Source organism: Podarcis gaigeae (assembly GCF_964106915.1).
Source record: "Podarcis gaigeae genome assembly, chromosome: 13".
Lineage (NCBI taxonomy): Eukaryota > Metazoa > Chordata > Lepidosauria > Squamata > Lacertidae > Podarcis > Podarcis gaigeae.
Window position 1 is genome coordinate 31531215 of NC_139689.1, and position 27898 is coordinate 31559112.

The 27898-nt window shown below is 44.2% G+C and overlaps 1 protein-coding gene across 1 annotated transcript; it reads left to right on the forward strand.

Annotated features, from left to right (window-relative positions):
- Nucleotides 1–416: 416 nt before the first annotated feature.
- On the forward strand, nucleotides 417–27898 carry SMARCD2 (SWI/SNF related BAF chromatin remodeling complex subunit D2; the record flags this gene model as incomplete). Its single annotated transcript, XM_083708899.1, has 13 exons — nucleotides 417–593; nucleotides 12307–12494; nucleotides 18587–18629; nucleotides 19183–19305; nucleotides 19540–19659; nucleotides 20597–20692; nucleotides 21636–21737; nucleotides 22360–22521; nucleotides 22626–22723; nucleotides 23781–23985; nucleotides 25298–25420; nucleotides 26428–26529; nucleotides 26930–27898. The coding sequence occupies 13 exons, from the start codon at nucleotides 417–419 to the stop codon at nucleotides 26981–26983; spliced, it is 1593 nt and encodes a 530-aa protein (XP_083565025.1). The 3' UTR covers nucleotides 26984–27898.

A 27898-nucleotide genomic window follows, 5' to 3' on the forward strand; every position in this document is an offset into this window, starting at 1 on the left:
CTTTGAAGGCTGAGGGGACCCCCCCCCCTCGCAGACGCACTTTCTTGAGGGTGTGAAGCCCCTCTGGATGCGGAGTTGGGGAGGAGGGTTCCCATGTGAGAGAAAGAAGGAGAAGCGAGCCCGCCCAGCCCCGCGCGACCGTCTCTCGGGAGGCGGTTGCTCGATAGTGGCGCCTCGCGCGCAGTGGCCCGAAGGTCCCGAGAGGCGCTTCTCTCGCTCGCTCGCTCCCTCCCAGGCTGGGCTCTGGCGGTTGCTTGTGAGGAGGCGGTCCCAGAGGAGGAGCCCGGCAGCTCGTTGAGAGCCGCCCCGCTTAGTCAGCCAGCCAGCCAGCGCCGCTTCCCTTTTTTTCTGTGGGGCGCGCTCGGAGCGCCTGACGGCCGTTGCCTCCTCTACCGACTTCCTCACTTCGGCTCCCCATGGCCGGCCGCGGAGGGTTTCCTCTCACGCTGCCGCCTCCGCAGCCCGGGGGCCCCCCTCCGGTTGCTTCGGCGGCGCTGTCCGCCCTTCCTCCGCCAGCTCCGGGGCTTTTGCGGGGACCCAGCCCTGCCGGGGCCACCCCGTACCGGGCCATGGGGCACGCGCCTCCGTTCCAGGTAAAGCGGGGGCGGCGGGGCACGTGCTCGCGCGCGTGTTGTGTGTTGTGTTGTTGTTGCGGGTCGCTCTCGAAAGTGCCGCGGAAGGAGCGCGAGGTGGAGGAGCAAGCACGTGGGGACGTCGGGGTTTCGAAACACGTGAAGGGATCGTGGCAGTTTGTGCGTGAGAGAGAGGTGGAGGGAGGGAGCAATGCAGGTGGGGGGATACACGTGGGATAGCTAACTCCCTGGAAGGGAGACGTTGCCGTTCCAGGAGTCGGATATGGGGGTTCAAGGGGGGCGGCTTGCGGGGAGGAGAAAAGGAACGTGTGAATGGCTGGGTATGACTGAGATCGGTGAGGGCAGCAGGTAAGAAGAGTTTTTATCTAAAAGGCCTCCTGGCAGAAGCGAGTTTAGGAGCTGTGCGTGCGGCTACATGGAGAGGGTCTGGACTGTATTTGGCAGGGACGTCCCAGTGTTGGGATGGTTGCTGAGTCCGAGAAGTTGGAGCAATATCAGATAGCGTCTGCTGAGACGGAAAGGCATTTGGGGGTTGTGGGAGAGAAGCAACTGTGAAACTTCCGGCTGGAATCTGAATTTGTACTTTTTCTTTCCTTTCTTCTTCTTCTCCTTTTAAACCCAACATGTTTTGGTCAAGTTTAAGTTGCCTTGTTTAATGTACTGTACTTTTAATGTGTGGTGTGCTTTTAATATATATAAAATATATATAATCTAGCCAGTTAGTTTATGATGGCTTAAGTAGTTCATTTTAAAGTGTTACGTACCCTCAAACTCTCATAAAGGTAAAGGTAAAGGGACCCCTGACCATTAGGTCCAGTCATGGCCGACTCTGGGGTTGCGGCGCTCATCTCGCTTTATTGGCCGAGGGAGCCGGTGTACAGCTTCCGGGTCATGTGGCCAGCATGATTTAGCCGCTTCTGGCGAACCACAGCAGCGCACGGAAATGCCGTTTACCTTCCCGCCAGAGCGGTACCTATTTATCTACTTGCACTTTGACGTGCTTTCGAACTGCTAGGATGGCAGGACAAACTCTCATAGTGGTGCTTAAAATCTAAACATAAATTGGAGGGGGGACGGGTCATTGAAGGAAACTGAGGTCTTAGGTTGACACTCAAAAGTAGGTGTCTCTGAACGCAGGTGGGGAAAGTTTGCCATGCAAACTGAGGGCTTCTCAATGAAATCCTGTGTATGACTCCGGGTGGGATTTAGAGTTCCAGCCTGTGAAAGTCTTGCAATGGTTTTGTGCAGCTGGAGGCTTGGATTGTGTGGAGATGTAGAAAGCGTACAATTAAAATGCTGGTTTTTGTTCTCTAAGCACCAGGTGTCACAACTAGCTATGAAGGCAGAGCTTGTATCTGTTGATTGAGTTTATCAGAACTTGATGTAAAGAGCCACTTGGGCTTTCTTAAGCAGGTAAGGAGAAGAGCTTATTTATTGCATTTATATCACACCCTTTTCTCCAAAAAGTACATGGTCCACACACCCCTTCATAATCTCCATAACAACCCTGTGAGGTAGGTTAAGCAAGAGGCAATGAATGGCCCAAGGTCACCTAGTGAGCTTCATAACTGAGTGGGATTTGAACCCTAATCTCTCAGGTCCTAGTCTGATGCTCTTAACCACTACACCACACTGGCTTCTAGACCTAGAGTACTTCTGCTATAGGGCAGCTATATAAATTAAGTAGGTAAATAAATATAGGGAAAGCATAATGTCACTTAGAGAAAGATCTGAAATATTTTCCTTGAAGCTTGAATTTGTACTTTTTGGCTTGTGGCTCAGTCTGGAGCAGAATTCCCAGCCGCATTCCGCTTTCCCTACCACCCAACCTTTGATTATAAAAGTCTTTGTATATTAGAAGAGTTGTATTCTCAGCAGTTCTTGAAGTAAGGAGATAGTATTACAATCTTAGGTGGCAGACTGGAGAGCGGGGGAGGGAACAATGACACGCAGCAATAATGACAAAGGCGGAGGGACTTCTGGAGGTTAAAAATATTTTGTTGGTTTAGAGAAGCACACTATGGGTACATCTTCAAGACTGACAGAAGTAGATCAGTTGTCCCTTAATGCAGCTTAAAGCACTCTCCTGTGCTTCCAAATAGGATGAAAAGAGTGCCAAGAGGGATTTTGTCACATGCTTTAAAAGCATGCTGCAAGCATAAAAGTAGGGATTTTAGTACATCAAGCCTGTACAATTTCTAAACCACTAATCTAAATGCAGCCCACCAGCCATGCATAGTGGCCCTCCAGAGATTTGCCAAAGTACCTTGTCCTACTCTGTGCTTTCAACTGCAAGAACTGGCGTGGTGTAGTGAATACCTGCCTGGCTACAGAATGTGGGCGGGGGGGGGGGGCTGCATTCAGCTTGGTGGGCCATCAGTTGTGTAGGCCTGTAATATGTGTTAGTTGTTGTTAATACAGAATCAGGAAATGGTAGTTACTGCAGATTAATTTGCCCAAAATACAAAAGTATGGTCCAGGGTGCTCCTTTTATTTTTGATACTTTCCTTTTGGAATTGTGTTAGTCGATTCAATTTTTCAAAAGGCCAGAAAAGACGCCCAAAATCACCCAAGGGAATCAAAGTAGCAGCAAATAAAGTAGGAAAACACCATATGGTTCTCTATACAATGTTTTTGCATTACAAATGTGTTGAATAAAACACTTTTTAAAGGGGGAAATTCCTTTACAAATCTTTTCAGTGCTCATGGCTAAAAGATTTCTTCCTATTTGAGATAAGTCAGTAGGACCTGTTCATAAACCACCTAAGAAGGTAAAGACTTGTCATTCAGACAGTCACAGTTTTTGAGGTTGTTTTGATCTGTGCTGTCTTATCTTAGGGGGGAAAAATTGGCTATGATACTAAAAGGAAAATACTGTCTTGTCTTCTATATCAGCACTGTGTGTGTTTCATACACAACCACATAAGTACTTCACAGAGCAACCCTATGCATGTTTAGACAGAATTAAGTCTTACTGATTTTGTCAGGACTTGCTACCTAGAAGGTATGCACAGGATTGCAGCCTTAGTTTGACAGAGTCAGTGTGGGCCACAGGGTCAGTTGGGCTTGGATTAAAAGACCTTGATTTCAGTATTTGCTTCTTCCATTAATTCATTTTGCAGTCTTGGGCAACACACACACACACACACACACACACTGAGCCTTAGTTCCTCTTCTGCAAAATATAAATTGTAGGAGTGAGCACAATACAGTTGGTACAGAATTTAGCAAACTAAGGATGCAATATAAATTTGTAGTAGGCCAACTACTATTTGCTTCATTTTGTTTGAATTATTTTCCTATACTGTAATTACTAGTGGTATTAATAAAGGGTCTTGTGTCACTGTAAAGACCAACACATTTGTTGTGGTGTAAGGCTAAAAGCTTTCATGTGCCACAGTCTATTTCATAAGGTACATGAAATGCAGTCCTAAAGTGGCAAGCATATCTACCCATGGTTGGCATGGGAGTGAAGTCGATGGAATAAAATGCAAAAAAAGCAGTGACAGTTACCTAAAAGCAAAATAATTGTAGTGACCAATTAACTAGGCACTGTTTGTGATAACACAGTCATCCTGACATTTGTTAGCTAATTAGCATATACACACACACGTGTTTCTTTTTTTAAAAAAACCACAATCTTGAGTCAAGCCCCAGGTGCCAGGATTGAATTGCCTGATAACTCAGAATTCAGCAGTTTCACACTGAACATTCAAGGATAGCCACCTTAAGGTCAGTTAAAGAGTATTCTGATAGGTTAAAATGTTCTCTAACTGGTTTGTGGATATTGCCATTTCTGATGTTGGATTTGTGTCCCCTTATTTTGTTGAATAGATATTGAACTGTTAGTCCTGTGTAGAATGCAAAAGAGCATTTGTCCAGACACTTGCAACATGCAGATTTGCATTGAGACTGCAATAATACTAACCCACTGAAATAATAATTTAAAAAAAGATTAATGAAGTTGGACTGGTACCCAGGAATAAGACAACGTAAGGCAGCTACTTACCAGCAACACCAGGCCACAGACACAATCACAGGGTCCAGACTCTGCAGCAAACATGCCAATTGTGTCCTCATACCTTCCCAGGAAACTCTGTTATAGGGCCTAATAATAATCCATAACGTAATGGGTTCATTCATTAGCTCAGCTTCTGATGTGATATATGGCACCAGCTTTTTCAAGTAATGCTCCTCTGAATGTTTATTGCAGTCAATGCATTTTGGAGTGGAACGTCCTTCTTCAGGAGCAAACTTAGACTGTTTGAAGCAGCCAGATGAAGCCTCGTGGTTTGGTTCTGTCAGAGGCAGAATGGATTGGTTGAACTAACATGCTCAATCTTTGGGTCAGAAACTTTTGTTTTGGAAAAATCTTTGGTACATGAGGATATTTGCGCACTTTTAACATTCCTATGATGTGGGGACTAACGGACAACAAAAGTGGATCATTTGAGCCCTTATGGTTGAAAAGATAATTATATTCCAAGGCTGGAAAGATAAATACCCACTACCCATTACTCAGTGGTGTGAAGATCTTACTGCCCTTTCTGCCTTTGAGCATATATTGTGCCCATTTATATATCATATCAATTGTCTATCTTAATGTACACATTTAGGAATAGTGGATTGTTATTGTCGCATTGTGTGTTTTCTTTCTGTTCCTACTTTTAAAAAAAGAAAGAAAGAAAAAAGAGCAGCAACTGCCAGCAGATTACTCCTTATGGTAAGCCGTGGTTTATTTCTGACCATGGGATAGTGTTGTATGCTTTTGAGGCCAGTTATATGTTCCAAACTCTACAAGCTGCTTTCAGTTATTGTTGTTTGTACTTAAAAGAAAGAAACACTTTAAACCATGAAGCAATTTAAATTGTGTAACATATTGTTTTAATTTTAAACTAATACAGGGTAGATGAAAAATTATAAAGTGTTTTGATGGAGGAAGAATGACATGGAATGAAAAAGATAGAATAAGAGTTCTGGGGACTTATGAGTAGCGTCGGATGACTGAATGAGTTCAAACTAAAGCATTATGGAAGTAAAATATAAGGAGTTGCTGAACTTGTGCAGAGCTTGTATAGCAAGATTATTACCTCAGAACACCTGCAGAATTATTGTGCACGGGTTACCGGGGTAAGGGACTGGACTTAATGTCCTGCTGATCCCTTCCAGCCCTATTCTTTTGTAACTGGAACTGGCTTCTTAGCAGTCTCTTCATGCTGTGAAAGTATTAGCAAAGACCAGCAGACAAGCATCCATAGTGGTTAGAATTTGAGGACATTGGCTTAGTTGTTGCATCAATTTCAGACAATGGGAGGTACACACTTTGTGAATATTGGGTGCATCCCATGTGAGGAGTGCTAGCTTTGCTTTTCAAATGAAGACAGTTTCAAAAGTCTGGTGTGGATTTTTAGCAGTGAGAGAAACTGTGCCTTCAAGTCCCTGCACTTCCTTTGGAGGTGGTAATGCTTCTGTAACAAGGAAGCCGGAAGCAGAAGCAGCCAAGTACAGCAGTTTCAGCAAGTATCAGCCTGATGAACCTGTTATGTTGTGCTTTGCAAGCCTCTGACTAGAGGGATGGAGCAGGAAATAAATGTACTACGTGGGTGGGATAGGGAACGTTTCTGAAGGCATGGGTCCTTCTTGAAGCCTTTAACAGAGAGTATTTGCATATTTTCATTATGAGGGCCAGACATATTTTTTAAGTCCCAGCTGAAATTCACAAGATGCAGTTTTGTAAGCAGAATCTTGGAAATGCATTTCCTTGGATGAGTTTTAAATATGACTCAAATGTTTGATACCATACACAAGTGTCTAGTGGGCTAACCTTTTAATGTCAAGTATTTTATTACTCGCTTTTCTCTTCTTTCCTTGGTCTTCCTGCTGTGACTTTGGATTGCATTAAACCTGTGAAAACCGTTAATGGCAACTGAATGCTGACTCACCCATGTTGCTACTTAAGTAAATGCACAGGGTGGCAATAAGATTAGATGGCAATTATCAGATGGCAAGCAGAATCTCTGGCTGTGGTTTTGTGTTGGAGAAGGACTGAAACTTACCTGCCATGGGACTGGCATGTTATTGCTGTGTAGATGCACCTTCTAAGGAAACTTCAGCATAAACCACTTTGTGTGAAGTTTGTGTTCAGTGTCTTTCACACTTTCTAACAACTTGCAGATGAAAAGAAGAGCTTTCTTGAGTACTAGTAAACTCCCTGTTCTTCCATCAATGATTACATGTTCCAGAGAATAGAGGGAGAAGGGGGCTGAAACCGTAAGGACACTAGAATTTTTTCACAGGCTTCTTCAACATCATTCCCAAAGACAAATGAAGACAGCGCTGTATGAGAGTCTGGTATGGAAAATAGAGATTGTCCTCAGTAATCAGGGGCAGTAGTTTTCTTTCTGTGCCTTTTGAATCCTATCTCTTCCCACTTTTCCTCTGTTCAGTGTTTTCAATACTGTAGTTCCTCAGTAGCTGTGCTGTCATATCAGATGCTGTGCTTGAGATGGTATTTGTGTGTATGTGTAGTTTTACACAGAGAGGAGTGGACGAGTGACTTACGGTCACCTGCAGCCCTATGATTCTGTGGCCAGGAAGGACCACATTCTAAGCCAAGGAAATGGTCCTAAGCATTTGCTGTAATCAGAAACTTGTATAAGAAAGTAGCAGCTCTTTTAAAACTGCAGATGGTTGTCTTAATTCCTTGGGGGAGATGTGGTGGCAATTGAGACCTGCTCCTGTCTGAACTGAGTGTTTCTCTTGGGGGTAAGAAAAAACAGGCTGCAGCTGAACACGTAGCTAAGACCGTTGTTTCCCAGTGGATGTTTGTGGTTTTGAACAATAACAAGCAGACAAATATATAAATTGCCTATGTACGTATAATAGCCACATCTAAGCTACCTAGGCAGCTGTGCAGAATAATTTCAAGTCCATAGAATTATAGGAGACCATCAGATTCATCTTCCACAGAACAAGGCAGAATCATCCACACACATCTTGCTATGTGTCAACTCTCACATTCCATATTACAAGGAGAAAACAAATACATTGTAAATGGTTCAAGCAAGTGAGTCACACATTGCTGAGAAAGGTACATATGTGCTGGCACATCCTTTCTCTTACTGTTTGTAGGATTTCATTTGACTGTTTGTAGGATTTCATTTCATTTCATTCCCCCTCCCCCAAGTGGTAGCAATTGGAGCCATTTCACACACTGCACAGTTTGCCACATTATACATTCATTCAGCTTACCTATTCAATGCAGATGTTTGCAAACACATGTTTATCACACTGACACTGTACATGTTTAGATGCACACTTGAAATTTATTGCACGTGCCCCTAAAATTGAAATATGTGGAAAGGCTTTTTCCTGCCTGTGACAGAAAACCCATCTGCAACGTCTTCCCAAGGAAATTCTCTCATTGGTGTGGAGGTGTGGGATCTCAGCAGGATTTCACAGAGCGTGACCCTTGTGTAGCAAATAGGAGAACTTGCTTTTTAAAAGCATGTGGATGATACAAAAGGCATCTATCATAAATGACCACTTCAAAGGGTCCAGTTTCCTTTAACTATATGAATGTGGGCAGTGATGTAGCTGATAAAAGAGGGGGTGAAGAGAGAATGTCGCGTATAAAATGGCATAGCCAAGCAACAGCGGAGTAATGAATATTGCTCCATTTGTTTGAAGAATGCTGGGGATTAACTGCACGCCGTCCTTTTCCTCAGCCAAAGTCAACACTGGCCCAGAATATGTAGTAATTGATTAGAGAAAGGAGGGAAGAAATAATTGTGTTGAGGGAGGAGCCTCTTGTTAAGAGGGGCAGTCTGGGAAATTGGGAGGATGCTGGTTATTTATGAATCTGCTTGCTAGAATTGAACCTCAAAGGTCCTTGGAGGGGTAACGGATGCTTGGTTGTTCATAGCATATTAACATGCTTTATAAATCTTTGGTAGTAACTGGAGTTTATTTAACAGCAAAATTACAGTCCAGAGACTCATAGACCTGTATACATGCTGCAATTTCTATTGGGGAAATCTGCAAGGAAAGTGATTCCACAATCTCTCTGGGCAACTTATTCCGTTACTGACTTGGTGCTCCTGTAGTTTGGAAGTTTATCTCCAGTTGCAACCTATATCTGCCTTTTGGTGCTTTACAGCCATTGCCACTTGTAGCATCTTCCGTGGATGGCAGTAATCAGCATTTATGTAGCATGTTTCACATACCGGTACATTATCGTCGTAATTTTTATGACAACCTTGTTAAGTAGGCTAATGTTATTAGCACCGCTTTTCGTAGAGTCTACAATACCCCTGTTGTAGATAGAAAGGAGGAAGGGAGCCGAAGCTGAGACCGTGTGGCTTAATCTGACCCACAGAACAAATTCATGGCCGAGGTGGGATTTAGTTAACTGTGACTCCCTCCTGCCTGACAACGTTTCAGATGCTTGAAAACAGTCAACATATTTCCTTTCATCTTTGTTTCCATAAGTGAGCATACCCATTTCCTCCAGCAGCCTTTCTATGCATGACTTGTCTCCTGCCTGTTCTCGTGCTCATAATGTTCCCTTTGAATGTTTTTCTCCAGTATTCGCTGCTGTGGGCAATCCTTTCACTGTTGGACTTGTATGGTGCTGCCCAACCCCCTTTGCCTGAGTTCTGTTTGGGAGTGGCAGTGGACTAGAGGCTCTGCCTGGGCCTGCTGGGGAGGGATGAAATGTTGCCCTGCTGGCTTGGTGGCTTTGGCAGCTGCGTTAGCTCCTTGGCAGCAGACGCTTGTTTCAGATCCCACAGGGCAAGGGAGTGCAATCCCTTCTGAAGCAGGCTCAAGAGGGCAGGTGTGTATGTGTGCGCATACACAATCAAATGCCCCTCAAAGGACTTAATAAACAAGCCCTCTGCATAGGTAACCTGAGCTAAATGCAGCTGTGAATCATGGCAGATCCAGCATGTGTTTTTCCAATCAAATTAGCAGTTGCCCCCAGATGTCGGGTTGCTGAATTCAGTCCTAGACAAGCCTTTAATAATTACAAGGGCCGGAGAAATGTGAGCAGTGTAGCTTCTCTTGATAATGAGCCCAACAGTTGGCAGAGTTTCTCCTTTTTATGCAGTTCTGCACAGAACTATTAAGTGTGGAAGAGCCAGGTTTTGTCTGGTGATCCTGGGCCTAGTCCTTAGAGAAATGGCTCCATGGGGTATTGGTGGGAAAGAGTGGCTCAGAGACTCTGTCATTAAAGTTGTGGATGACAACAGGCAAGCTTACCTAAATGTAATTATAAGTGCCAGCATTTTTGCTTCTGCTCCTTAAATCACCTGGCAGTCCTAGATTTCTGCCTTGCAGAACATCTCCAGGAGAAGAAAAGACTAAGGTGTAAACCCAAACAAATCTGGAGTGGAATCCCAGAGGCGGTTGGATGGTATCTTGTCATCTGGGCAGCCCAGGACCTCCATACACACTGCCTAGGCCAGGCATAGGCAAACTCGGCCCTCCAGATGTTTTGAGACTACAATTCCCATCATCCCAGACCACTGGTCCTGTTAGCTAGGGACGATGGGAGTTGTAGTCCCAAAACATCTGGAGGGCCGAGTTTGCCTATGCCTGGCCTAGGCTGTCCCGGGGAGGTTGCTTCAGTACTGCCAACACAGCAAAAACAACACCGGAGGCAGCAATTATGAGTTACCAGTCCCTGCAGCCATAGCAGGCACTGTGATTCTCCAGCAGTTTGACTTCACCCCTGAGGTGCACTCCATTGTCTCTTGAAACAGATGGATGCCAACAAAGTCTTAGACAGGGTACAGCATGCTGACAGTGACCTAATTTGCATATAATGCTAGACTAAGCCATAGCATAGTGTTATGTGTGAACCCTACCTGGAAGCTATGGTTTGTTTACCACCAGCATACCTTGGTCTGAAGCTATTGCTTGTTGGCTTATGGGACTTTGGTTTGTTTTAATGAAGACTTAGGGTCATGTGCATCGGTAGAGCAGAAAGTAAAAAAGCTGATCCTCACTAGGTGCAAGAAACAATGGGTGATGATCAAGGCTGGCCAAAATCTGTGGTGGTGAATTACAATGTTTTGCCAAATGACCCAAGTTTGTTACAAACACCTGATGTGATTCTGCTGTTTGACTTGTGTAACATACAAAAGATCCTGGTGGTATTGTTATCCTCTGTTAGTATGGTTGGCAGTTTCTATTGTGCAAATGTTTCAGGTGAGTTCAAAAAGCTTTGGAATAAGTCTCTGCAATAGTAACTTATAAAGTGCTATAGAAAGTTGAAAGTGCTTTGTGCATGTTCCTGGGATTCCTTAAAGTAGCCATTCAGAGTAGGTCAGTATTACACACATACTGCAGGCAGGCTACTGTTGACTTTGTGGTTTGAAATGAGATTTGAACTGGGGTTTTCCTAGTCCACAGCTCAGGCTCTTAGCCAGTATGCTACACCCACAGTGTGTGCATCTCCAGGGGTTCTATGGGAATGTCTAGGCAGTGGAAACCTGTAAAGGAATCTGCAGAGGGACCTCTCTTGTGCAAGAGGAATAATCTCACTTGTTGGGTAGAGGGGAGGGTCTTGCCTGCAGTTTTTGTTTGGCTTTGGTTCACTGGTAATGTTCTTGGGACACTGGAAAGTGTTAAGGGTGTGAATGTTTGTGGAGGAAAGTTCATCTGAGTGCATTCAAGAATAGTAAAGCATTTTAGACTTTTCTCCCCAAGTGCTACCTGAAACTGGAGCTAGAGGGCTGTAGCCTCTTGCACTCATCTTTCCATACCATCCACTAATCCATCATTAGGTGTAAATTTTGTTTTTATCTGATCAAAACAAGTTAATCTGAGATTCTTAAATGTGGGTTAATGACCCAACTGATTATTCATGTTCTTATATTTATAACTGTCCTACCACCAGCAGCAGAAAGCCACCAGATGTGCCAGGGGGGAGGGGGCTGAGGTTGTTCTTCCCAATAGAAAACCACTTTTGCTCCATTGTCCATGTAGGCCACCAACTTAGATTAGAGGTTAAGAGAGTGTCTGCTTCCTCTTTCATGTCATTCTTTTGAGCACATAGCAGCTGGGCTTGTCTGCTAAATTCAGGAGAGGGTTCCTATACCTCCTCCTATACACAGAAGGATGAATGCTGGAAAGTACAGCTTCCTCTGGCATATCATGGTGATGTGAGAACTATACCTACCTCAAATGTTTGCCATCTGTACATTCTTTAATAGCACAAAGTAAATGTGGCAAAGGTAAGTACAGCTGTTACTTAGCATTCTTGCAGTCTTCCATCATTTCTTCTCTTCACACTCGTCTGGACTACAAACTTAAAGCTGGTTTAATTGCCAGTGTTCTGTGTTCACTGTTGTATTTTTTTTTGTTGTATTTGTTTATTTTTACCTGTCTTTATATAACTTGAATAAAAATGTATTTATTTTTTTTAAAAAAAAGCTGGTTTAATTGCCATGGATGCTCAAGAGCTATAGTTTCATAAGAACTCCGTGAACTCTCTTTAAGGTGCCTATCTTTCCTCTCTGTCCGTGATCTACATTCCCAAGCGGTTCTTTGGAATACCATTAAAACAGTTTGCGTTTTTAATGTGCCTCTGCCTGTTGCACTTTGCCCTGCTATGGGAAGTAGAGTGACTTCAGCCAAGCTGCTGCCAGTGAACTCTGGTGCGTACAGTGCCTAGTTTCCTAGAATGTCTTTTGTTTTCTCTTGCCAGCGCCCTGGGATTCTGCCTGGTGGCCGGATGCCCATGGCAGGATTGCAAGTGGGATCCCCCTCAGGGCCTCTGTATGGATCACCTTCTCCAATGAGACCTGGAATGCCTCAGTCCATGATGGATCCGTTCCGGAAGCGCCTGCTTGTTCCACAGACCCAACCGCCTCCATCACTATCCCAAAGGCGAGGGTGAGTGCATATGTGTCTAAGTGATTTGAGGGGGGTGAATGTAGAATATAGGGTGAGACTGTATTGGTATTATTTGCAAATAAGATCAATTTCCTAGCCATCCTGTCTCTACAACATACGTAAAGTAGCCAGCTCCCATTCTTCATTAGACAACTTCCAGTGTCTACACACACACACACACACACACACACACACAACTTTACCACACCACTGCTTAATATTTTGGGTTTACGTTCAAGAAGAGAGATTGTTTTATGTCCCTGACCCCCCCTTAATAACCACCGGTAATCCCCTCTCAGTCCATTTTGGAAGTTGATTATATTCCTGGCCATTGTGGTATGCTTTTGCAGTGAGATCCAGAAAAATCTAAGAAATTCCAGGGTGCAAAAGTGTTTCCTTGTTGATTTAACTTGTTAACTGCAGTACAGAGTTTAGAAAGAGCAAAAATACACTTCTCAGCCAGACAAAACAGAAGGGATTGTGCAGATATTGGCTACTAGCTGACAGGCTGAGCGAATACCAAAAAAATGTACTATGTTGGAGCTTACCAGACCTTTTGGTATCTAGAACAAAGAGGGTTGTTGCAAACCATAAGATGCTGGTGCATATTGAAACACACACAGCAATGTTATCCACTAGCCATGTGTCAAGATCATGGTGCAGTTTTGGCTAGCTGTTATGAGGTATATTCATATAATTGTTGGCACCATCCATTCCAACACTTTATATCTACCAGATGGTGGGTCTTGACTGAGGCATTATCACATTTATACCAAGTGCAGATCTAGTGGTAAAAATATAGTGCTGATATTACTCTTCACTCCTGCATCCTGGTTTGTCCTCTAAGCCTGACTTGACTCTGGTCTTGACTTCCAATTTTATTCCTCTGGTCTCTAGGCTCTTGATGGCTTGCTCATCTCTAGTTACTGCCTACACTTGCTGACATGCAGCCCAGTTATATGCATATATACTTGGAAGTAAATCCCACTTAGTTCATTGGGACTCTCCCAAATAAGTGTGTGTAGCATTGCAGATTTGGCAGCAGAAGTACAAATGATACACAGGAGGAACAACAAAATCAAATCTGATTATTTGGGCACCAAATTAACAACCTTTAGAGAACTCCACCCGTACCCTCCTCTCCTTCCTTGAACACCTTTTTCTTCTTTATCTTTCCACTTCTTGCCTTATAGCTTGCAGTTCTTAATTAATTTTTTAACAGAAGCAGGCTTGGATGTTTTCAGAGAAAGGTGCGTAGGACCCAAAAGGAAAGGATTTAACCCAAGATGTACAAAAAGAAAATATTTCCTGCAGCTTCTGCATATTATGTTTTATTCGGAACTACTTGGAGAAAATTTAAAGATTGAAATAAGAGGCAATAAAACCAGTAAAATACCTTTAACAGTACAAAAATAGGTAATAATGGCAAGGTTTAAAATGGTCTTGCCCAGATCCTCTAGTATTCACCAGTGGAACAGTTCTGCTGCTGACAGGAGAGTAGGTAAAAGCTACCACCAGCTGAAACAGAGCATTTGGGGAAGGAGCAGAGCCAGGATGCAAAAGAATTTGCTGGATTGGGAGCTGGCTTCTGCCAGTGCATGACTGCACCAGCTTGGGAGCCAATGTAGTCAAGAGGCTACACATTGGGGCAAAACTACCACCTGAAATGGGTTCAGAAAACCATTCTAATACAGAGAATCTGAGCTGAACCACCATCACTTGTTCCATAACATTGTTCTAAAAGGCATGTCCCAGGCAAGTAGACAATTTCATAGCTCCAAGGAGGGTGTTCTTTTAGGAGTGATTGTAATATAGCCTTGTGAAGAGGACCAGGAACCACACTTTGCACAAAGAGGTGTAAATGGTCAGTCAGATAGGCGCAGCTGGCCTCCCTCAGTTAGCTAGAACTAGCAAAAAACATCAAGGTTTCAAAGCACAGATTGTTTGTTGGACTGTTGCAAGGATCTTGACTATGAACTCTGCTTACACCCACAGAAATTCATCCAAGCAAGAACAATAAGACAAGACTGAGGGCAGCTTGGCTAGGGGCATTGTCATTAAAGGGAATTACGGATTGGAGTGGATGTGGGAAATTCTGTCTGCTAAATGCTAAGCAAACATATCAATAGCTTACAGAGCAGTCAAGGGTACAGGATAGAAGCCTAGGACTAATTAAACCGCATATTGCTTGGAATGACTCCACTAGTCAATACTGAGCCAATGCAATGAAGATGGAGAGGAATGTGTGCTTTGCTGCCCTTGTTGCCACAGAAGGTCCTCATATGGACTGTAATTAGTGCTTTGTCTAACCCAGCCCCAGTCTGTTGTCTTTACCCCTGCTCTACCTTTATCCAGACTCTTAGATTGTCAGCGATACTAAAGAGCAGCATGTTGGGGACAACAGAGTAACTTTGAGCATCTCCACAAAAAGCAATTTTTTGTCGATTTTGGGTAGAACAGACCATTTTGATGAAGCAGCTGAGAATTTCCCCCCACAATAAAAAAAACCCAGTTGCTTCTAGAAATAGCAGCGGAGGAGTCCAGCAGTGTCCCACCTTCATTTTGAACAGATTACCCCAGTAGGAATGATACTGGGACTTAATCATCTACCTGTTCATGATAGCAGCAACTGAGGTGAACCAAAAGATTTAGGGCAATGTTCTTTGTGTGCAAATTGCTCCTCTCCCTGGATGTCCACTTCCCCTGTCTCCTGGATACTGTATGTGACTACTAGTTCCCAGCACTGAAGGGTGGGACTTCTGAGGCATCACGATGTGGTTGGCCTGGGGGCCTTGAATCCACCCAAGTTCTGTTTTCAGTTAGTTAGAACCAAGGTCACTTGCCAGGCCTTTCCAACCCCTTCTAGGCCCCTGATCTATCTTGGAATTGAAGCATGTTTAAAATGGAATGACTCAAAACGAGAGTGAGAAATGCACTAATGACAATCTGAATTCTCGGTGACCTATCTCAGGAACTGTAGTACACCCCTCTCCTCTAAGCCTAGGGAGACTGCTGTGTGCACATTTTCTGCCTTTGTCTTTTAAGCTTAATGTTACTGTGAATAACGGCAGCCTGGGCTGCCTGTTTTCTTCAAGACAGCCAGCTATTTCTACATACTTGGAAGACTTCTAGGTATGCAGAAGTATGTAAGCTTTGTCAATGAAAGAACATAAAGTTCCCCTCCCCTGGCGATCAGCCCAGTGTGGACCATGTATGCTCGTTAGTTTGAAGGAGTCATATAATTTTAGTTGTCAGCTGGAAAGCCAGGGGTGAAGTGAGGGAATTGGCCTTCTTGAACCCTTAACAGCTAACAATTTTTGGGAGAAAGCTTTGTTTGGTACTTCTCTTAGGGGGTGGGGATACTTCAGCAGTTTCTTTGCAGGTTCTACTTGTCTCCACCAATTTCCTGATCTGCACACAGTTTTCAAAAGCAATAACTGTGTACTTTCCCAGAAAAAGCTGAAAAACAATATATGTGTTTGGTATTTATAGACTACATTTCCAGTGTTCAAAGTGCTCCTTACAACTTATTTCAGCAATCCTTAAAATAGCCTTGCAAGGTATCCCAGCATTATCCTCCTGTTACAGAAGGGAGAGTGGAAGAAGAGTGACTTGCGTAATATTATCAGCTCCCGGTGGGTCCAGATTCTGTGGCTCTTACAGATTTTTTTTGTTGATAGAAAATCAGATAGCTAAGATTAAGCAGCACCCCATTCGGCCCCATTCTCATTATGATATGGGTTTTTGACTCCCTTCACTACTATATACTCCACTCCCCTTATATAAGCAACTTCTGCTGAGCTGGACTTTCATCTGTTCTTCTCTCATGCTCCTCACAAGTCCTGCTTGGCCTGATTTTACCAGCTGTTTTTAAAAACAAATGGGATGCAAATGACATTCAGTTTCTTGGCAAGTCCTCCTCAGCCAGCTTAATCCAAGGAAGGAGATGCATAGAGAAACAAGCAGCTGCACACATCTGGCATCCAGGCTTCAGGGGCCATGTTCTGCATGGTAGAAGTGGGGGAGTAAGTCTATTGTGTTGTTGGATTGCCATTTCAGATGCCAGAATATGATCCCTTTGTTAATTTGAGCTCCGTAGCTGTTCCTTTCCTTCTGTGGTGGGTTAAAGGCGCAGTTCTGTTCTGTGGTGCTGCAGGCAGGGTTTCATTTCCCACTGTATGGGTCTGAAACATGCTCTCTCCTGCCTTTCCTTTCCACCCTTCTTCACCCTCTTGCAGTAGAGGAGAGGTTAATCATTTCCTTTCGAATAACACAACTCTGACAACAGCCACAAAATAAATTGCACACACCCTGAAGCTATTTGCCCTGGAAGGGAAGTTGCTCTTGGTATCTAGGAGTTCCCCTCCAAGGAGCTGCAGTGTGGGTGGTGGATGGGTGGTGGGTGAGAGGCTGAAAGCCCAACTGTGCTATGGTTATGATCCAGATCAGGATGCGGGTGGGAGTAGCAGCAGCTATTCTATTTTTTAAAATAAAAATAAATACACACATGGTGAAATGTGAATGCATTTTTTAAAAAAAATAGTTTGGCCTGTTACAAAATAGAGTTTGAAATGTGGCAGTGAGTCTTCAAAGAGTATCTTTCTCACCACGAAAATAATAAATCAGCTGAAATCTGCATACAGCCAAAGCATATGACCCTTGAGGTATTTTTGAGGGAAGGGTAGGACAGGCACCTATTAGGAATATTACAAAAGCCATAATGTTCCCAAAGTTCTAAGTTAAAGGTAAAGGTACCCCTGCCCGTACGGGCCAGTCTTGTCTGACTCTAGGGTTGTGCGCCCATCTCACTTAAGAGGCCGGGGGCCAGCGCTGTCCGGATACACTTCGGGGTCACGTGGCCAGCATGACGAAGCTGCTCTGGCGAGCCAGCACCAGTGCAGCACACGGAAACGCCGTTTACCTTCCCGCTATAAAGCGGTACCTATTTATCTACTTGCACTTAAGGGTGCTTTCGAACTGCTAGGTGGGCAGGAGCTGGGACCGAAAGACAGGAGCTCACCCCGCCGCGGGGATTCGAACCGCCAACCATGCGATCGGCAAGCCCTAGGTACTGAGGTTTTATCCACAGCGCCACCCGCGTCCCTAAAGTTCTAAGTTAGCTGGTTCATAATATGAATTTGAACATCTCAAAATGCTCAGATATGTTACAACGCAAACATTTTTTCTGACATTCCACTCCATCAAGGAATGTACAATGAGAATCTGCACATGTGCAAAAAGTATGTTTAATGAAATCGAACATTTCACTGAACATCCAAGCAAATCGCACAACCATTGATGGTGGTTTCTGTTCCTTCCATTCTTGGACACTAATATTAGCTCAGACAGAAGTTTTCAACATGCCATGCCCCCCCTCCCCATTTTTTTAAAAAGGCAAAGCTGTGGGGAATGGTGTGTTATGGGTCTACAAAACACAATGTAGGGACATTGCCAAGTGATGAGAATAGCGTAGCTATACAGTCCCTGGGTTTATCTGACTAGGCAACAGGAAACACCTCAAGTCTGACTGACCTGCTGCTTAAGCAAAGGACCTTTCTTGGCTTGCTAAATCATCCTTCCTGCCTCTGTTTTCCTGATTTTTCCCGTTATTGTGAAGTCAAAAACGACCACCGTTGATGACATAGCAACACATTCTCCTGGAGACAAGTGCATTCTGATCCCCACTCCCTGCACAAATGTTCATCATCTGAGTTTCAGGGTTAAATGCAAATCAGATGCTTTTGCTACTAGAGCTACATATTTTTATTTTTACTATTAGAGCTGGTACAGGAGCTAGGAAAGAAGATGCATTGAAAATAATTTCCTTTTATGCCAGTTGTTTTCCTTCCTTTGCAAGCCAACTCTGAACTGAGATACATGGAGTTTGTTTATCACTATTTTTAAAGCAAGGAAGATGTTTTAGCTGATACAGGTGGAGCTATATTATAGAATTCCCTGGGACACACAAGTAAAATGTTTGAAATTTATTCCAGTTGTGTAGTTTGGGCTTTCCATACATGTGGATCTTAGGTACCAGATTCTAGACCGTTTTTGGCCTCTAACAGCTTGCTTTTTTTGCACAATTCTTGCAGGCTCAAAAGGAGGAAGATGGCAGACAAGGTCCTGCCACAGAGGGTAAGTTCTCCTTGTCTGAGAGAGCTCTTGGCCTCAATGAAGGATGCAGGCAGTGGGCACATGTTGTAGAAATGGGTAGAAACAGATTGCAGGGCTTAAGGCCATGCCAGCTCTTTCTAGAATAATTATTCTGGTGTGCAAATAAACCCAGTATTTTAGAGGCTGTCGGGAGATTTTGCTGCATATGTCACAGCTGTTCCCACTGGGCTGGCCAACCTTTCAAGAATTCCAGTCAGTCAGTCCGTTATTACAATTGTTAATCAACTTTAATTTGCAAAGTAATTCACTGATTATCCTCAAAACAATCATAGAAAGTGATTGTGAGATAGAAGCATATTGACCCTTTGCTAAAGGGGAATAAAGCTTTATTGTCCCCTTTTCCCAATGACATGCAGAGCACGAATAGGTAAGTCTTTGTGCTGGGAATGATGGGGAACATGATACAATTCTTGGATAGCTGAACTCATTGAGATTCCCCTTCTGTCTAATTACTCAGAGGCAAAGGATGCCTGTCTTGATAGAGATGGCATTCTGATAGACTCTGTCTTCACAGATTCGTGAACTAGTCCCAGAGTCTCAGGCCTACATGGATTTACTGGCCTTTGAGCGCAAGCTGGACCAGACTATTGCCCGCAAGAGGATGGAAATCCAGGAGGCAATCAAGAAACCTTTGACGGTGAGGAGGGATGGAAGGAGACTGAGTTAGCCAAGTCCTTCAGGGATGGAGAAAGCGAAAGGATCAATTCCTTCGGGGTGTTCCTTGGCAGTCTGAGGCTTCAGTTATAGAAGCAACTTACACTGCCAGCTCAGGTTGCCTTGGGAAGAAGGACCAGACCTGTGGAAAGGAATTGGTGTGTGGTTGAATTGATCCCATTGCTGTCCTTAGTGAATGTTTCTCTCCAAACTTCAGCAAAAGCGGAAGCTTCGCATTTACATCTCCAATACCTTTACGCCTGGCAAGGAAGAATCTGAAGGCAGTGAACGCATAGCTTCGTGGGAACTTCGTGTGGAAGGCAAACTCTTAGACGATGTAAGGCTGAAACATCCCTGCTGATAGGTAGCTTTGTGGAAAGTGGCTGATGTAGGCTTCCCTGGAGATCGGTTCAGGGTAAACACCCTATATCACTCATACTGGCACACATGGGTCCACCCAATTATCTCAGCTAGCCAGCTCTGCACCCTCAGCTCTTGTCCATACAGGAGAAGACTCGTCTTGTGTGTCTTCCCTTCACCTTGTCCTGCTTGTGCAAACCAAAGACCTATCTAGTTCAAAATCCTGTTTCCCACTGTGGCCAACCTGATGCCTATAGGAAGCAAACAAGCAGACATGAGGGCAATAGAGCTCTCCTGTTTGATCATATTTGAGTTCCTTAAGAATTCTTGGGTAGATACTATATGGACCTGATAATTTGCTAATTTTTAATTGTCAATAAAACCTGGAACTTCATCTCTTGACACAGTTATTTGTTTTAGCTCTTTCCGACTCCCTTCTGGAAAAAGACAGTTTGATGTTTCCCTTTCAACTTGGCTGCATGTTAGCGCCATAAATCCCCACCTCCCAGAGTTTGGATTAACAAATCTAATTGAAAGGATCCAAATGATCTCATTGCTGAAGAACATAGCAAAGTGCATTATTTCAGACTCCACAACAATAAGGACTGTTCCTTATTTAACTGGCAACCTTCATGGAATGTAGACTTTATAAAATTCCCAGTTCTTCCAGAGCTTCTTTCTCCCCAGTCTCATAGAAAGGCCCTCATTTTCTTCAGAAAAGCACAATAACAGTGATGATGTCAGTAGTGGCTGTATTGCTCCTAACACTGCGCAAGCTAAATGATGTCCCTCATTGGCAGAGTTGGCCCCGCTTGTTTGTCCTTCACTTTTAGAGATGTATTTTTGGCAGTGGTGCTGTCTGTGTGCTTCTGGGAAAGGTGGGACTCAGTTTCTCCTGTGTCTTTCTATCTTAGCCAAGTAAACAGAAGAGGAAGTTCTCATCCTTTTTCAAGAGCTTGGTCATTGAGCTAGACAAAGAGCTGTATGGCCCAGACAACCACCTGGTGGAGGTAGGTGACTTGGTGCATGTTTTGTGCTGGGAAATGGGAGGCAGCTCAGAGGAGCAGAAATACACAACTGGAGCTGAGAACAGCGCTGTTGACCGAGAGGGATGATTGGCCTCATTTGCAGATGATTGGTCAGGTCCTGGAATCATAATTGCTGGAGAGAACAGTTTCCAAAGAGGGGTCAGATGGTGTTCCTGGATTTGGTTTAAGATGAGCTATGTACTGGCATCATGTGGTTGTATCCAGCTAAGTTCTGTTCCCCCCACCAATAACCAGTGTTCATTTCTGTAGAACTTTCCATTGCATACAGAATGCTTCCAATGCTGTCTCGGTTATCTTCACCGCAAACCTGTTTGGTAAACTAGGTTCTGTGCTACCTTGGGAGCTTAATGACTGCATCTCCCATGTCCAAACCAACAGTTTACTCACTCACTGTGTGGAACCATGTGCTAGTATTCTTAGAGAAGCCTTTGCATATGGTGATCTCCACCACTTCACACAACATAGACACATAATGGCACACTTACTTTAGTTAAAGGTTCCCGAGTGTGTGTGTCCATAAGATTGACATCATGTATACAAATAAAAAAAGAACTTTCCTTTAGCACAGATGCTATTGAAGTGTCTTCAGTTCCTTTTTACACCATTGCTAGAACTGCGATATTTGGCAGTCTCAGTGACTTCATTTAAAGTGCTTTTGGATTAATTGAACAGCATTGGAGAGGCTTGCATGGTTCCTTCAGATACCGGGGATGGAGTAAGAGTAGTGTTCTGTTGATATTTGAGATGATAATAGTATAAAAACTTTTGTAACCCCACCTGATTAGAAGAGCAAGGGTAAAACATGAAAACCAACCATTAAAATATCAGCTACTGTGTGGTAAAATGAACCAGTTTGTTCCCCATGTTTGTCTTGCACTATCTCATATGGCTTTTTCCCTTTCAGTGGCACCGGATGGCCACAACCCAAGAGACAGATGGTTTCCAAGTCAAGCGCCCAGGCGATGTCAATGTGAAATGCACCCTTCTGCTCATGCTAGATCATCAGGTAACAGGGAACAAGCGCCAGTAGGTGGTGAGAACAGGCGAGTTGTAGTGCCCTGAAATTATCAGGTTCCCAAGCACATTACGTTCATGGCACAGCAGTACTAGATCAGAAGCTTCTTTTTCCATATTTTATTATCACAAATCGTGTGGCCTTACTTCCTCCAGCTATATGTACAGCTGTTCTCCTTCTTGAGGATACCATAGTATTGTGCTGAATTTGGATTCCTATTAATCTCAGTGCTTGTGATTTAAAAAGTAAGTTTCCAGCCAAAGTAGGACTATGAAGATACAACTGAGAATGAGAAGGCACTGGATTCAGAGGCTGGTGCTCTTGCAGACTTTCTGTTGACTGTAATTCATTTGGAGTATGAAAACAGACTTCCTTTTCATGAACGTTTCTGCTTATGGATTAGAACTGGTGGGTGGTTTGGAGGCCTGGCCAGAGTCCGCCTGGAATGCCCACTTGGCTACAGATTATCTCTCTCTCTTGATGGTTATTCAGATGGGTCCCATTAATCATTCCTGATTTGGAGATGCAAGCAGGTTGCAACATTCAGTTTGGTCTGAGGTTACAGAGGACCCTACTTCAAGTGCATATTAACCAGGCAATATTACCCTTGCAGCCTCCCCAGTACAAGCTGGATCCCCGTTTGGCTCGCCTTCTGGGCGTTCACACCCAGACTCGGGCCAGCATCATGCAGGCTCTGTGGCTCTACATCAAACACAACAAGCTCCAGGACAGTCATGAGCGAGAGTACATCAACTGCAACCGATACTTTCGCCAGGTCAGTAGATACATGGCTTTCCTCCCTGCCCCATCGCTCCTTCCTTCCCACCCCGCCTTTTGCCTCAGGGCTTATTCATGGCATGCTCTCTTGATCCATTCTAGATCTTTGGCTGCATCCGCATGCGATTCTCTGAGATCCCCATGAAGCTGGCGGGGCTCCTGCAACATCCAGATCCCATTGTTATCAACCATGTGATCAGGTAGGGCTTGCGTGGCAGGAGCTGGAACTGATCCATTCTAGATCTTTGGCTGCATCCGCATGCGATTCTCTGAGATCCCCATGAAGCTGGCGGGGCTCCTGCAACATCCAGATCCCATTGTTATCAACCATGTGATCAGGTAGGGCTTGCGTGGCAGGAGCTGGAACTGAACAAGCTCTTAATTCAGGGGTTGGAACCTGGGGCTACAGATGTTGGTGGCCTGTAACTCCCATCATTCCTGATTGGTGGCCTTGGTGGCTGGGGCTGATGGGAGATGGAGTCCAGCAACACCTGGAGGGTTTCAGGTCTGAAGAGGCTCCCCATCTGTGCTCTGATTGGTTGTTATCTCTCTCTGGAATGCAGCTTCCATCAGAGAGATAAAGGGGAGATAGTATAATCTCAATCATAGTAATATGTGGGGGGATCCCACCTCTTCCATGGACAATCATATTTGACCTCGGGACAAGCCATGTGTTTCCTGAGTTCCCGTCTGTGAAATGGGAATAATGTTGGCTTGCTTCATAGAACTGTTTAAGAAGATAAACAATATTTATAAAAATTAGTATCAGGGTAGGGCATCTGAAGGAGATGCTGTTGGTGTATCTAGGAAGTGATGGAAGCTTTCTGCCACTGGAGCAGCATATACAAATGCGATTTTTGTGTGTGTCAGAACTAGTTTCAAGCCTAAAAAAGATTAGTTCTTCTGTAGTATCCTTTTGAAAAGACTGTGAGGTCCATTTATTTTACTTTCTGAGGTTGATGTGTTTTCCTGCTTGTGAAATTTGCTATGATGTGGTTTCATTGTCTGCTTTAATTTCTATATTATAATTCTTCCTTGAGTCCAGGAAGGCAGCATATGCATACTTCAAATAAATAAAAATATTTATTTGGAACATGCTATATTAGTTTCCTTGGATTCATATGTATTTGTGCATCCTAATTTGGGTGTACCCCTGCCATTCAGATTACTCTGTTTCTCCTCTGTTGAAGCCCTATGGGGCAGTTGGGTATGAGAGAGTCAATTCCTAACCCTAATATTTGTGGGGTGCTGGTGAAGGAACAGCTCTTGGGGAGATGTAGATTCTCAGCCCTCATCCCAGCCTCCTGTCCCTACCCACCCCTCCAGTGTGGACCCTAATGACCAGAAGAAGACTGCCTGTTACGACATTGATGTGGAAGTGGATGACCCCTTGAAGGCCCAAATGAGCAACTTCTTGGCCTCCACTACCAACCAGCAGGAAATTGCCTCCCTGGATGTCAAGGTAGGTCCCTGGTGACCATTGGGGCAGGAAGCAGAATCAAGCATACCACCTTACAAACTTTGGGGTGCTGTAATGCTCTCCTTGCCCTGCAGGGGCACTCAGCTTATCTCCAAAATACAAGCAGGGGATGCCGCTACCTGTTTTCAAGATAGTGCGACATTTACCTATCCAACCTGGCTTTGGCAATCTAATATTTTGTATTAATTTCAAATTCTGTACTTGCAATAAACAGTGCAAGTAAAGCAAGGTTGTTAAGTTGTCCCATTTTTGTTGAGTAGGCTGCACGTCTTGTTTTCCTACATATTGAAGTAGTTTTGTATAATCTGAAATTCTGAATTCTTTTTTGGGGGGTATTAGAAAAGCATTGACTCTGTTACACAGCAAGTAGGTAGGATTTGGTCTTAAGAGCAGGGGGAATGGGGAGGAGCAAGTTGGCAAGCTGTGAAAAGACTGGCATTTGGAGAGTTGGAAGTCTAGGCAGATGGCTGGCTCTCTTCTTGCTGTATGTAAACAGGTGGGCTAGGAATCTGCATGGCAACCAACAGAACCCATGACAGATTGGATTCAGAGTGTTCAGAACATGGAGTTGATTTTGGGAGTGGGATTTAAACAAGGTTTTTAGCTCTGACAAACAGAGACCAGTGATGGCAGCAGAACATCTCACCTCCAAGACCATCCAGTCCTTACTCTGTACATTTTTTCCGTATCTTGCTCTCTTCCTCCCACCTTTTTTCTACTTTCTCCCATCTGCAAAATTATGCAAACCCATTGCATAATCATTGCTGACTAAGCATGCTAACCTATTTTGCAAAAGTATTGTACTGCAAAAAAATAAAAAATAGCAGGGATCCTCGTTCTAGGACTCTGGTTATATAGCTTGCTCTAGCCTAAGGAGCTAGTACAAATTACAGTGAACGCACATAAATCTGGGGGTGGGGAGAGACTGTGCCTGAAGGGCTGGCGATTATGGAGGAAGAAAGGAGGGCAAGGCTTGAGAGGAAGTTAAACGATATAGAATACTAGGCACTTAATCTTTCCAATATTTTGTGTCTGTATCTGATACTCCTTTCTCTTTAGGTCTTCCTTCCCTACCCCAAATTGTCAGGCAACATGAAGCCATTGCTTTATGGTGGGAAGTGCTTCCGTTACTCTTACCTCCAAATGTCATACTTCTGTCTCTACTGCTTTCTTCCCTGTCGCCCTGTGCTGGTCTAAACCTGCAGGCCCCTGAATCAGTAGTCAGGACTTATTCAGTCTGAGGAGCACTTCTTTTCCTTCATCAAAACCCCCTATATCCTTTATTCACATTTAGATCCATGAAACCATTGAGTCGATCAACCAGCTGAAGACACAGCGAGATTTTATGCTGAGTTTCAGCAACAATCCCCAGGACTTCATCCAGGAGTGGATCAGATCACAGCAGAGGGACTTGAAGGTAAATTTAGGGACTGGGCTCTGAAGAAACCAGGTAGGGGTGTGCAAAAGGACTATCAGCACAATTCTATGCATGTCTGCCCAGAAGGAAATCCCAGTGAGTTCAATGGAGCTTACCCCCAGGGATGTGTGTGTATAGGATTGTAGCATAAGGGTATGCATGGTGGTGCTGGGGCTCCTCTTGCATGACACAGCTTCAGTGCTACAGCTTCTAATGCTCCCTGACCACTTGCTGCACCCGAAGTCATTCAATTATTTGCATCTTGCTTTTCCACAAGATTGTTCCCAAGGCATCTCATGACATAACAAATCAAGAGCAATAAATAGAATTCAGATATGAACAGTTGCAAATAATCAGTGTTAATATGTAAGAACACTAACCCATGGAACAGGGAAAAAATGGCCAAATGCAACAGCAAAAGTAAACACAAGAGTAAATACAGCCTAGCACAGAAATAAAAATAGCACAAATGCAAGGCCAAAGATCTCTCTGTTCCACAAAAGCAACAGTGGGTTCCCATTAACTTATATACATTGATTTGCAGCCACAATTCCGGCTTGTGACCCTTGTAGGACAAGACAGTGGGCATGCCCAGGCCTTTGATGTTAGTTTCTCTCCATGCTCAGCCCAATTCCCTATATGTAAGCCATGTCTAACATGTTCCCTGTCTTTTGTCCACCTAGTCTACCCCTTCCTCCTTTGCCAGTTAAAATAATTCAGGAACGTTTTTATTCTTGGAGACTGGCAGAAATGTGCAAAGTAAATCATTGATGTATTCCAGCTGGAAATGTGGTATTTTGAAAAGGCGCGAGTGCCAAACAGATGAAACTAAGAGAGATACCAGTGCCATGTTTGTGAGCATCTCATTGGCCTCTGTTGCGCACATTGCTGGGTTATAGTGACACTCAACAAGGCAGTTTTAGTAATCTTGCTGCAGTCGCTGTTTTGAAACTCTCAACATTGGCAGCACAGGAAATAGCTTCCCCTTTCCTCCCATTTTGCTCTAGATCATCACCGACGTGGTTGGGAACCCTGAAGAGGAGAGGCGTGCGGAGTTCTACCAACAACCGTGGATGCAGGAGGCTGTTGGGAGACACATCTTTGCCAAGGTTTGGAGAGGCTATTTCTGCAAAGTATTTATATGGCATTCCCTATTATTTAAAGTCATGCGGCATCTTCCCAACCTGGACTTCCCAACCATGGGGGATGTTATTTTCAGTCCAGCACATCCCCACACCCCAATGATTGCCTTTCTGGCTTTCTTTTTGCCCCTTCCCTGGATTCCTTTTGTACTGCTGCTTAACAGCTGATCCCAGCAAGTGATCTACAGCCTACACTTGCTCCATTCTTCTCCCATTTACTTTCCTCAGTGATTGTACACCCGAGAATCAGACTCTTGCCCTTGGAGAGCAAGGAAGGCCTCACTGTGCTTCTGCCATGGGAGGCAGAACGTATGCCTAGATGTGCGTATTTGCTCCTGCTCATCACTGACCGTCTTGTATCTTCCAGGTTCAGCAGCGCAGACAAGAACTGGAACAAGTGCTTGGCGTTCGCCTTACCTAGCGCTGCCACCTTCAGCACCCCTTCTGCACCTTGTGGTACTTTGGAATGGACCGGCAGCCAGGCAATGCTTGTCCAAAATCCTCTGCCTCTATCAGGGCTGGGGGAGTTCTGCCCCCATTGTCTCATTTGGGGATTGGGGGGGAAGAAGCTTATTCAGTATCCACCTGGGGATTATACAAGGCTTAAAAGCTCCTTTAGAGAGAAAAGTGAGCTCCTCTCCTTCCTCAGACCCCCCACCCCACCCTTTACCCTTCTTATGCGCTTTGCCTCTGGGACACTGGGAATTTTTGAGTTGCCTTCTACCTCTTAGCTGAGTCTCAGCAGCCTCCCTTGCAATGTTGGGTGGCTGCTACTGCTGCTCAATTTTTAACCAAAGCTTCATCCATTCCAAACTGTCAGCCTTGCTTGCTGGCATTTAGTCTTTGCACTATCTATTTTTTTTGGGAGCAGGTTTGGTTTTTTTGTAACGGGAAGTTTGTTGTTAATATGTATTGGTGCCCTTCCTCTCTCTGAAACAGCATGGTTCTGAAGAGGGGTTTGTTTATTTTGCTGTTCTGTTAATGACAATCAGTTGATATTTCTTCCATGGTTCTCCAGCACGAAGTTTAAAAAGTGAATAGTGGAGACCTGTTCCTCTTCGGTCAAGGCCACATGTACTGCAGGAAACATTTGAGGCCACCAGCCAAGGGGAGATTTGCTTGAGCCTTCTTGCTGCCCCCCACCCCAAGTGCCTTCAGTCCCCAAGCTCCTGGCCCCATGGCACTTAAATCTAGAATATATCCTCCTTGCTTTCTGGTCCTTCTCTTGAGATGTAGTTGGCCAAGTAGGAGCTGATGGGAAGTTCACTCGCTATGAACAAGAATGTTACCAGTTTCTATGTTGAATGTTTTCTAATAAAAGTACTCTTAAGCAGCA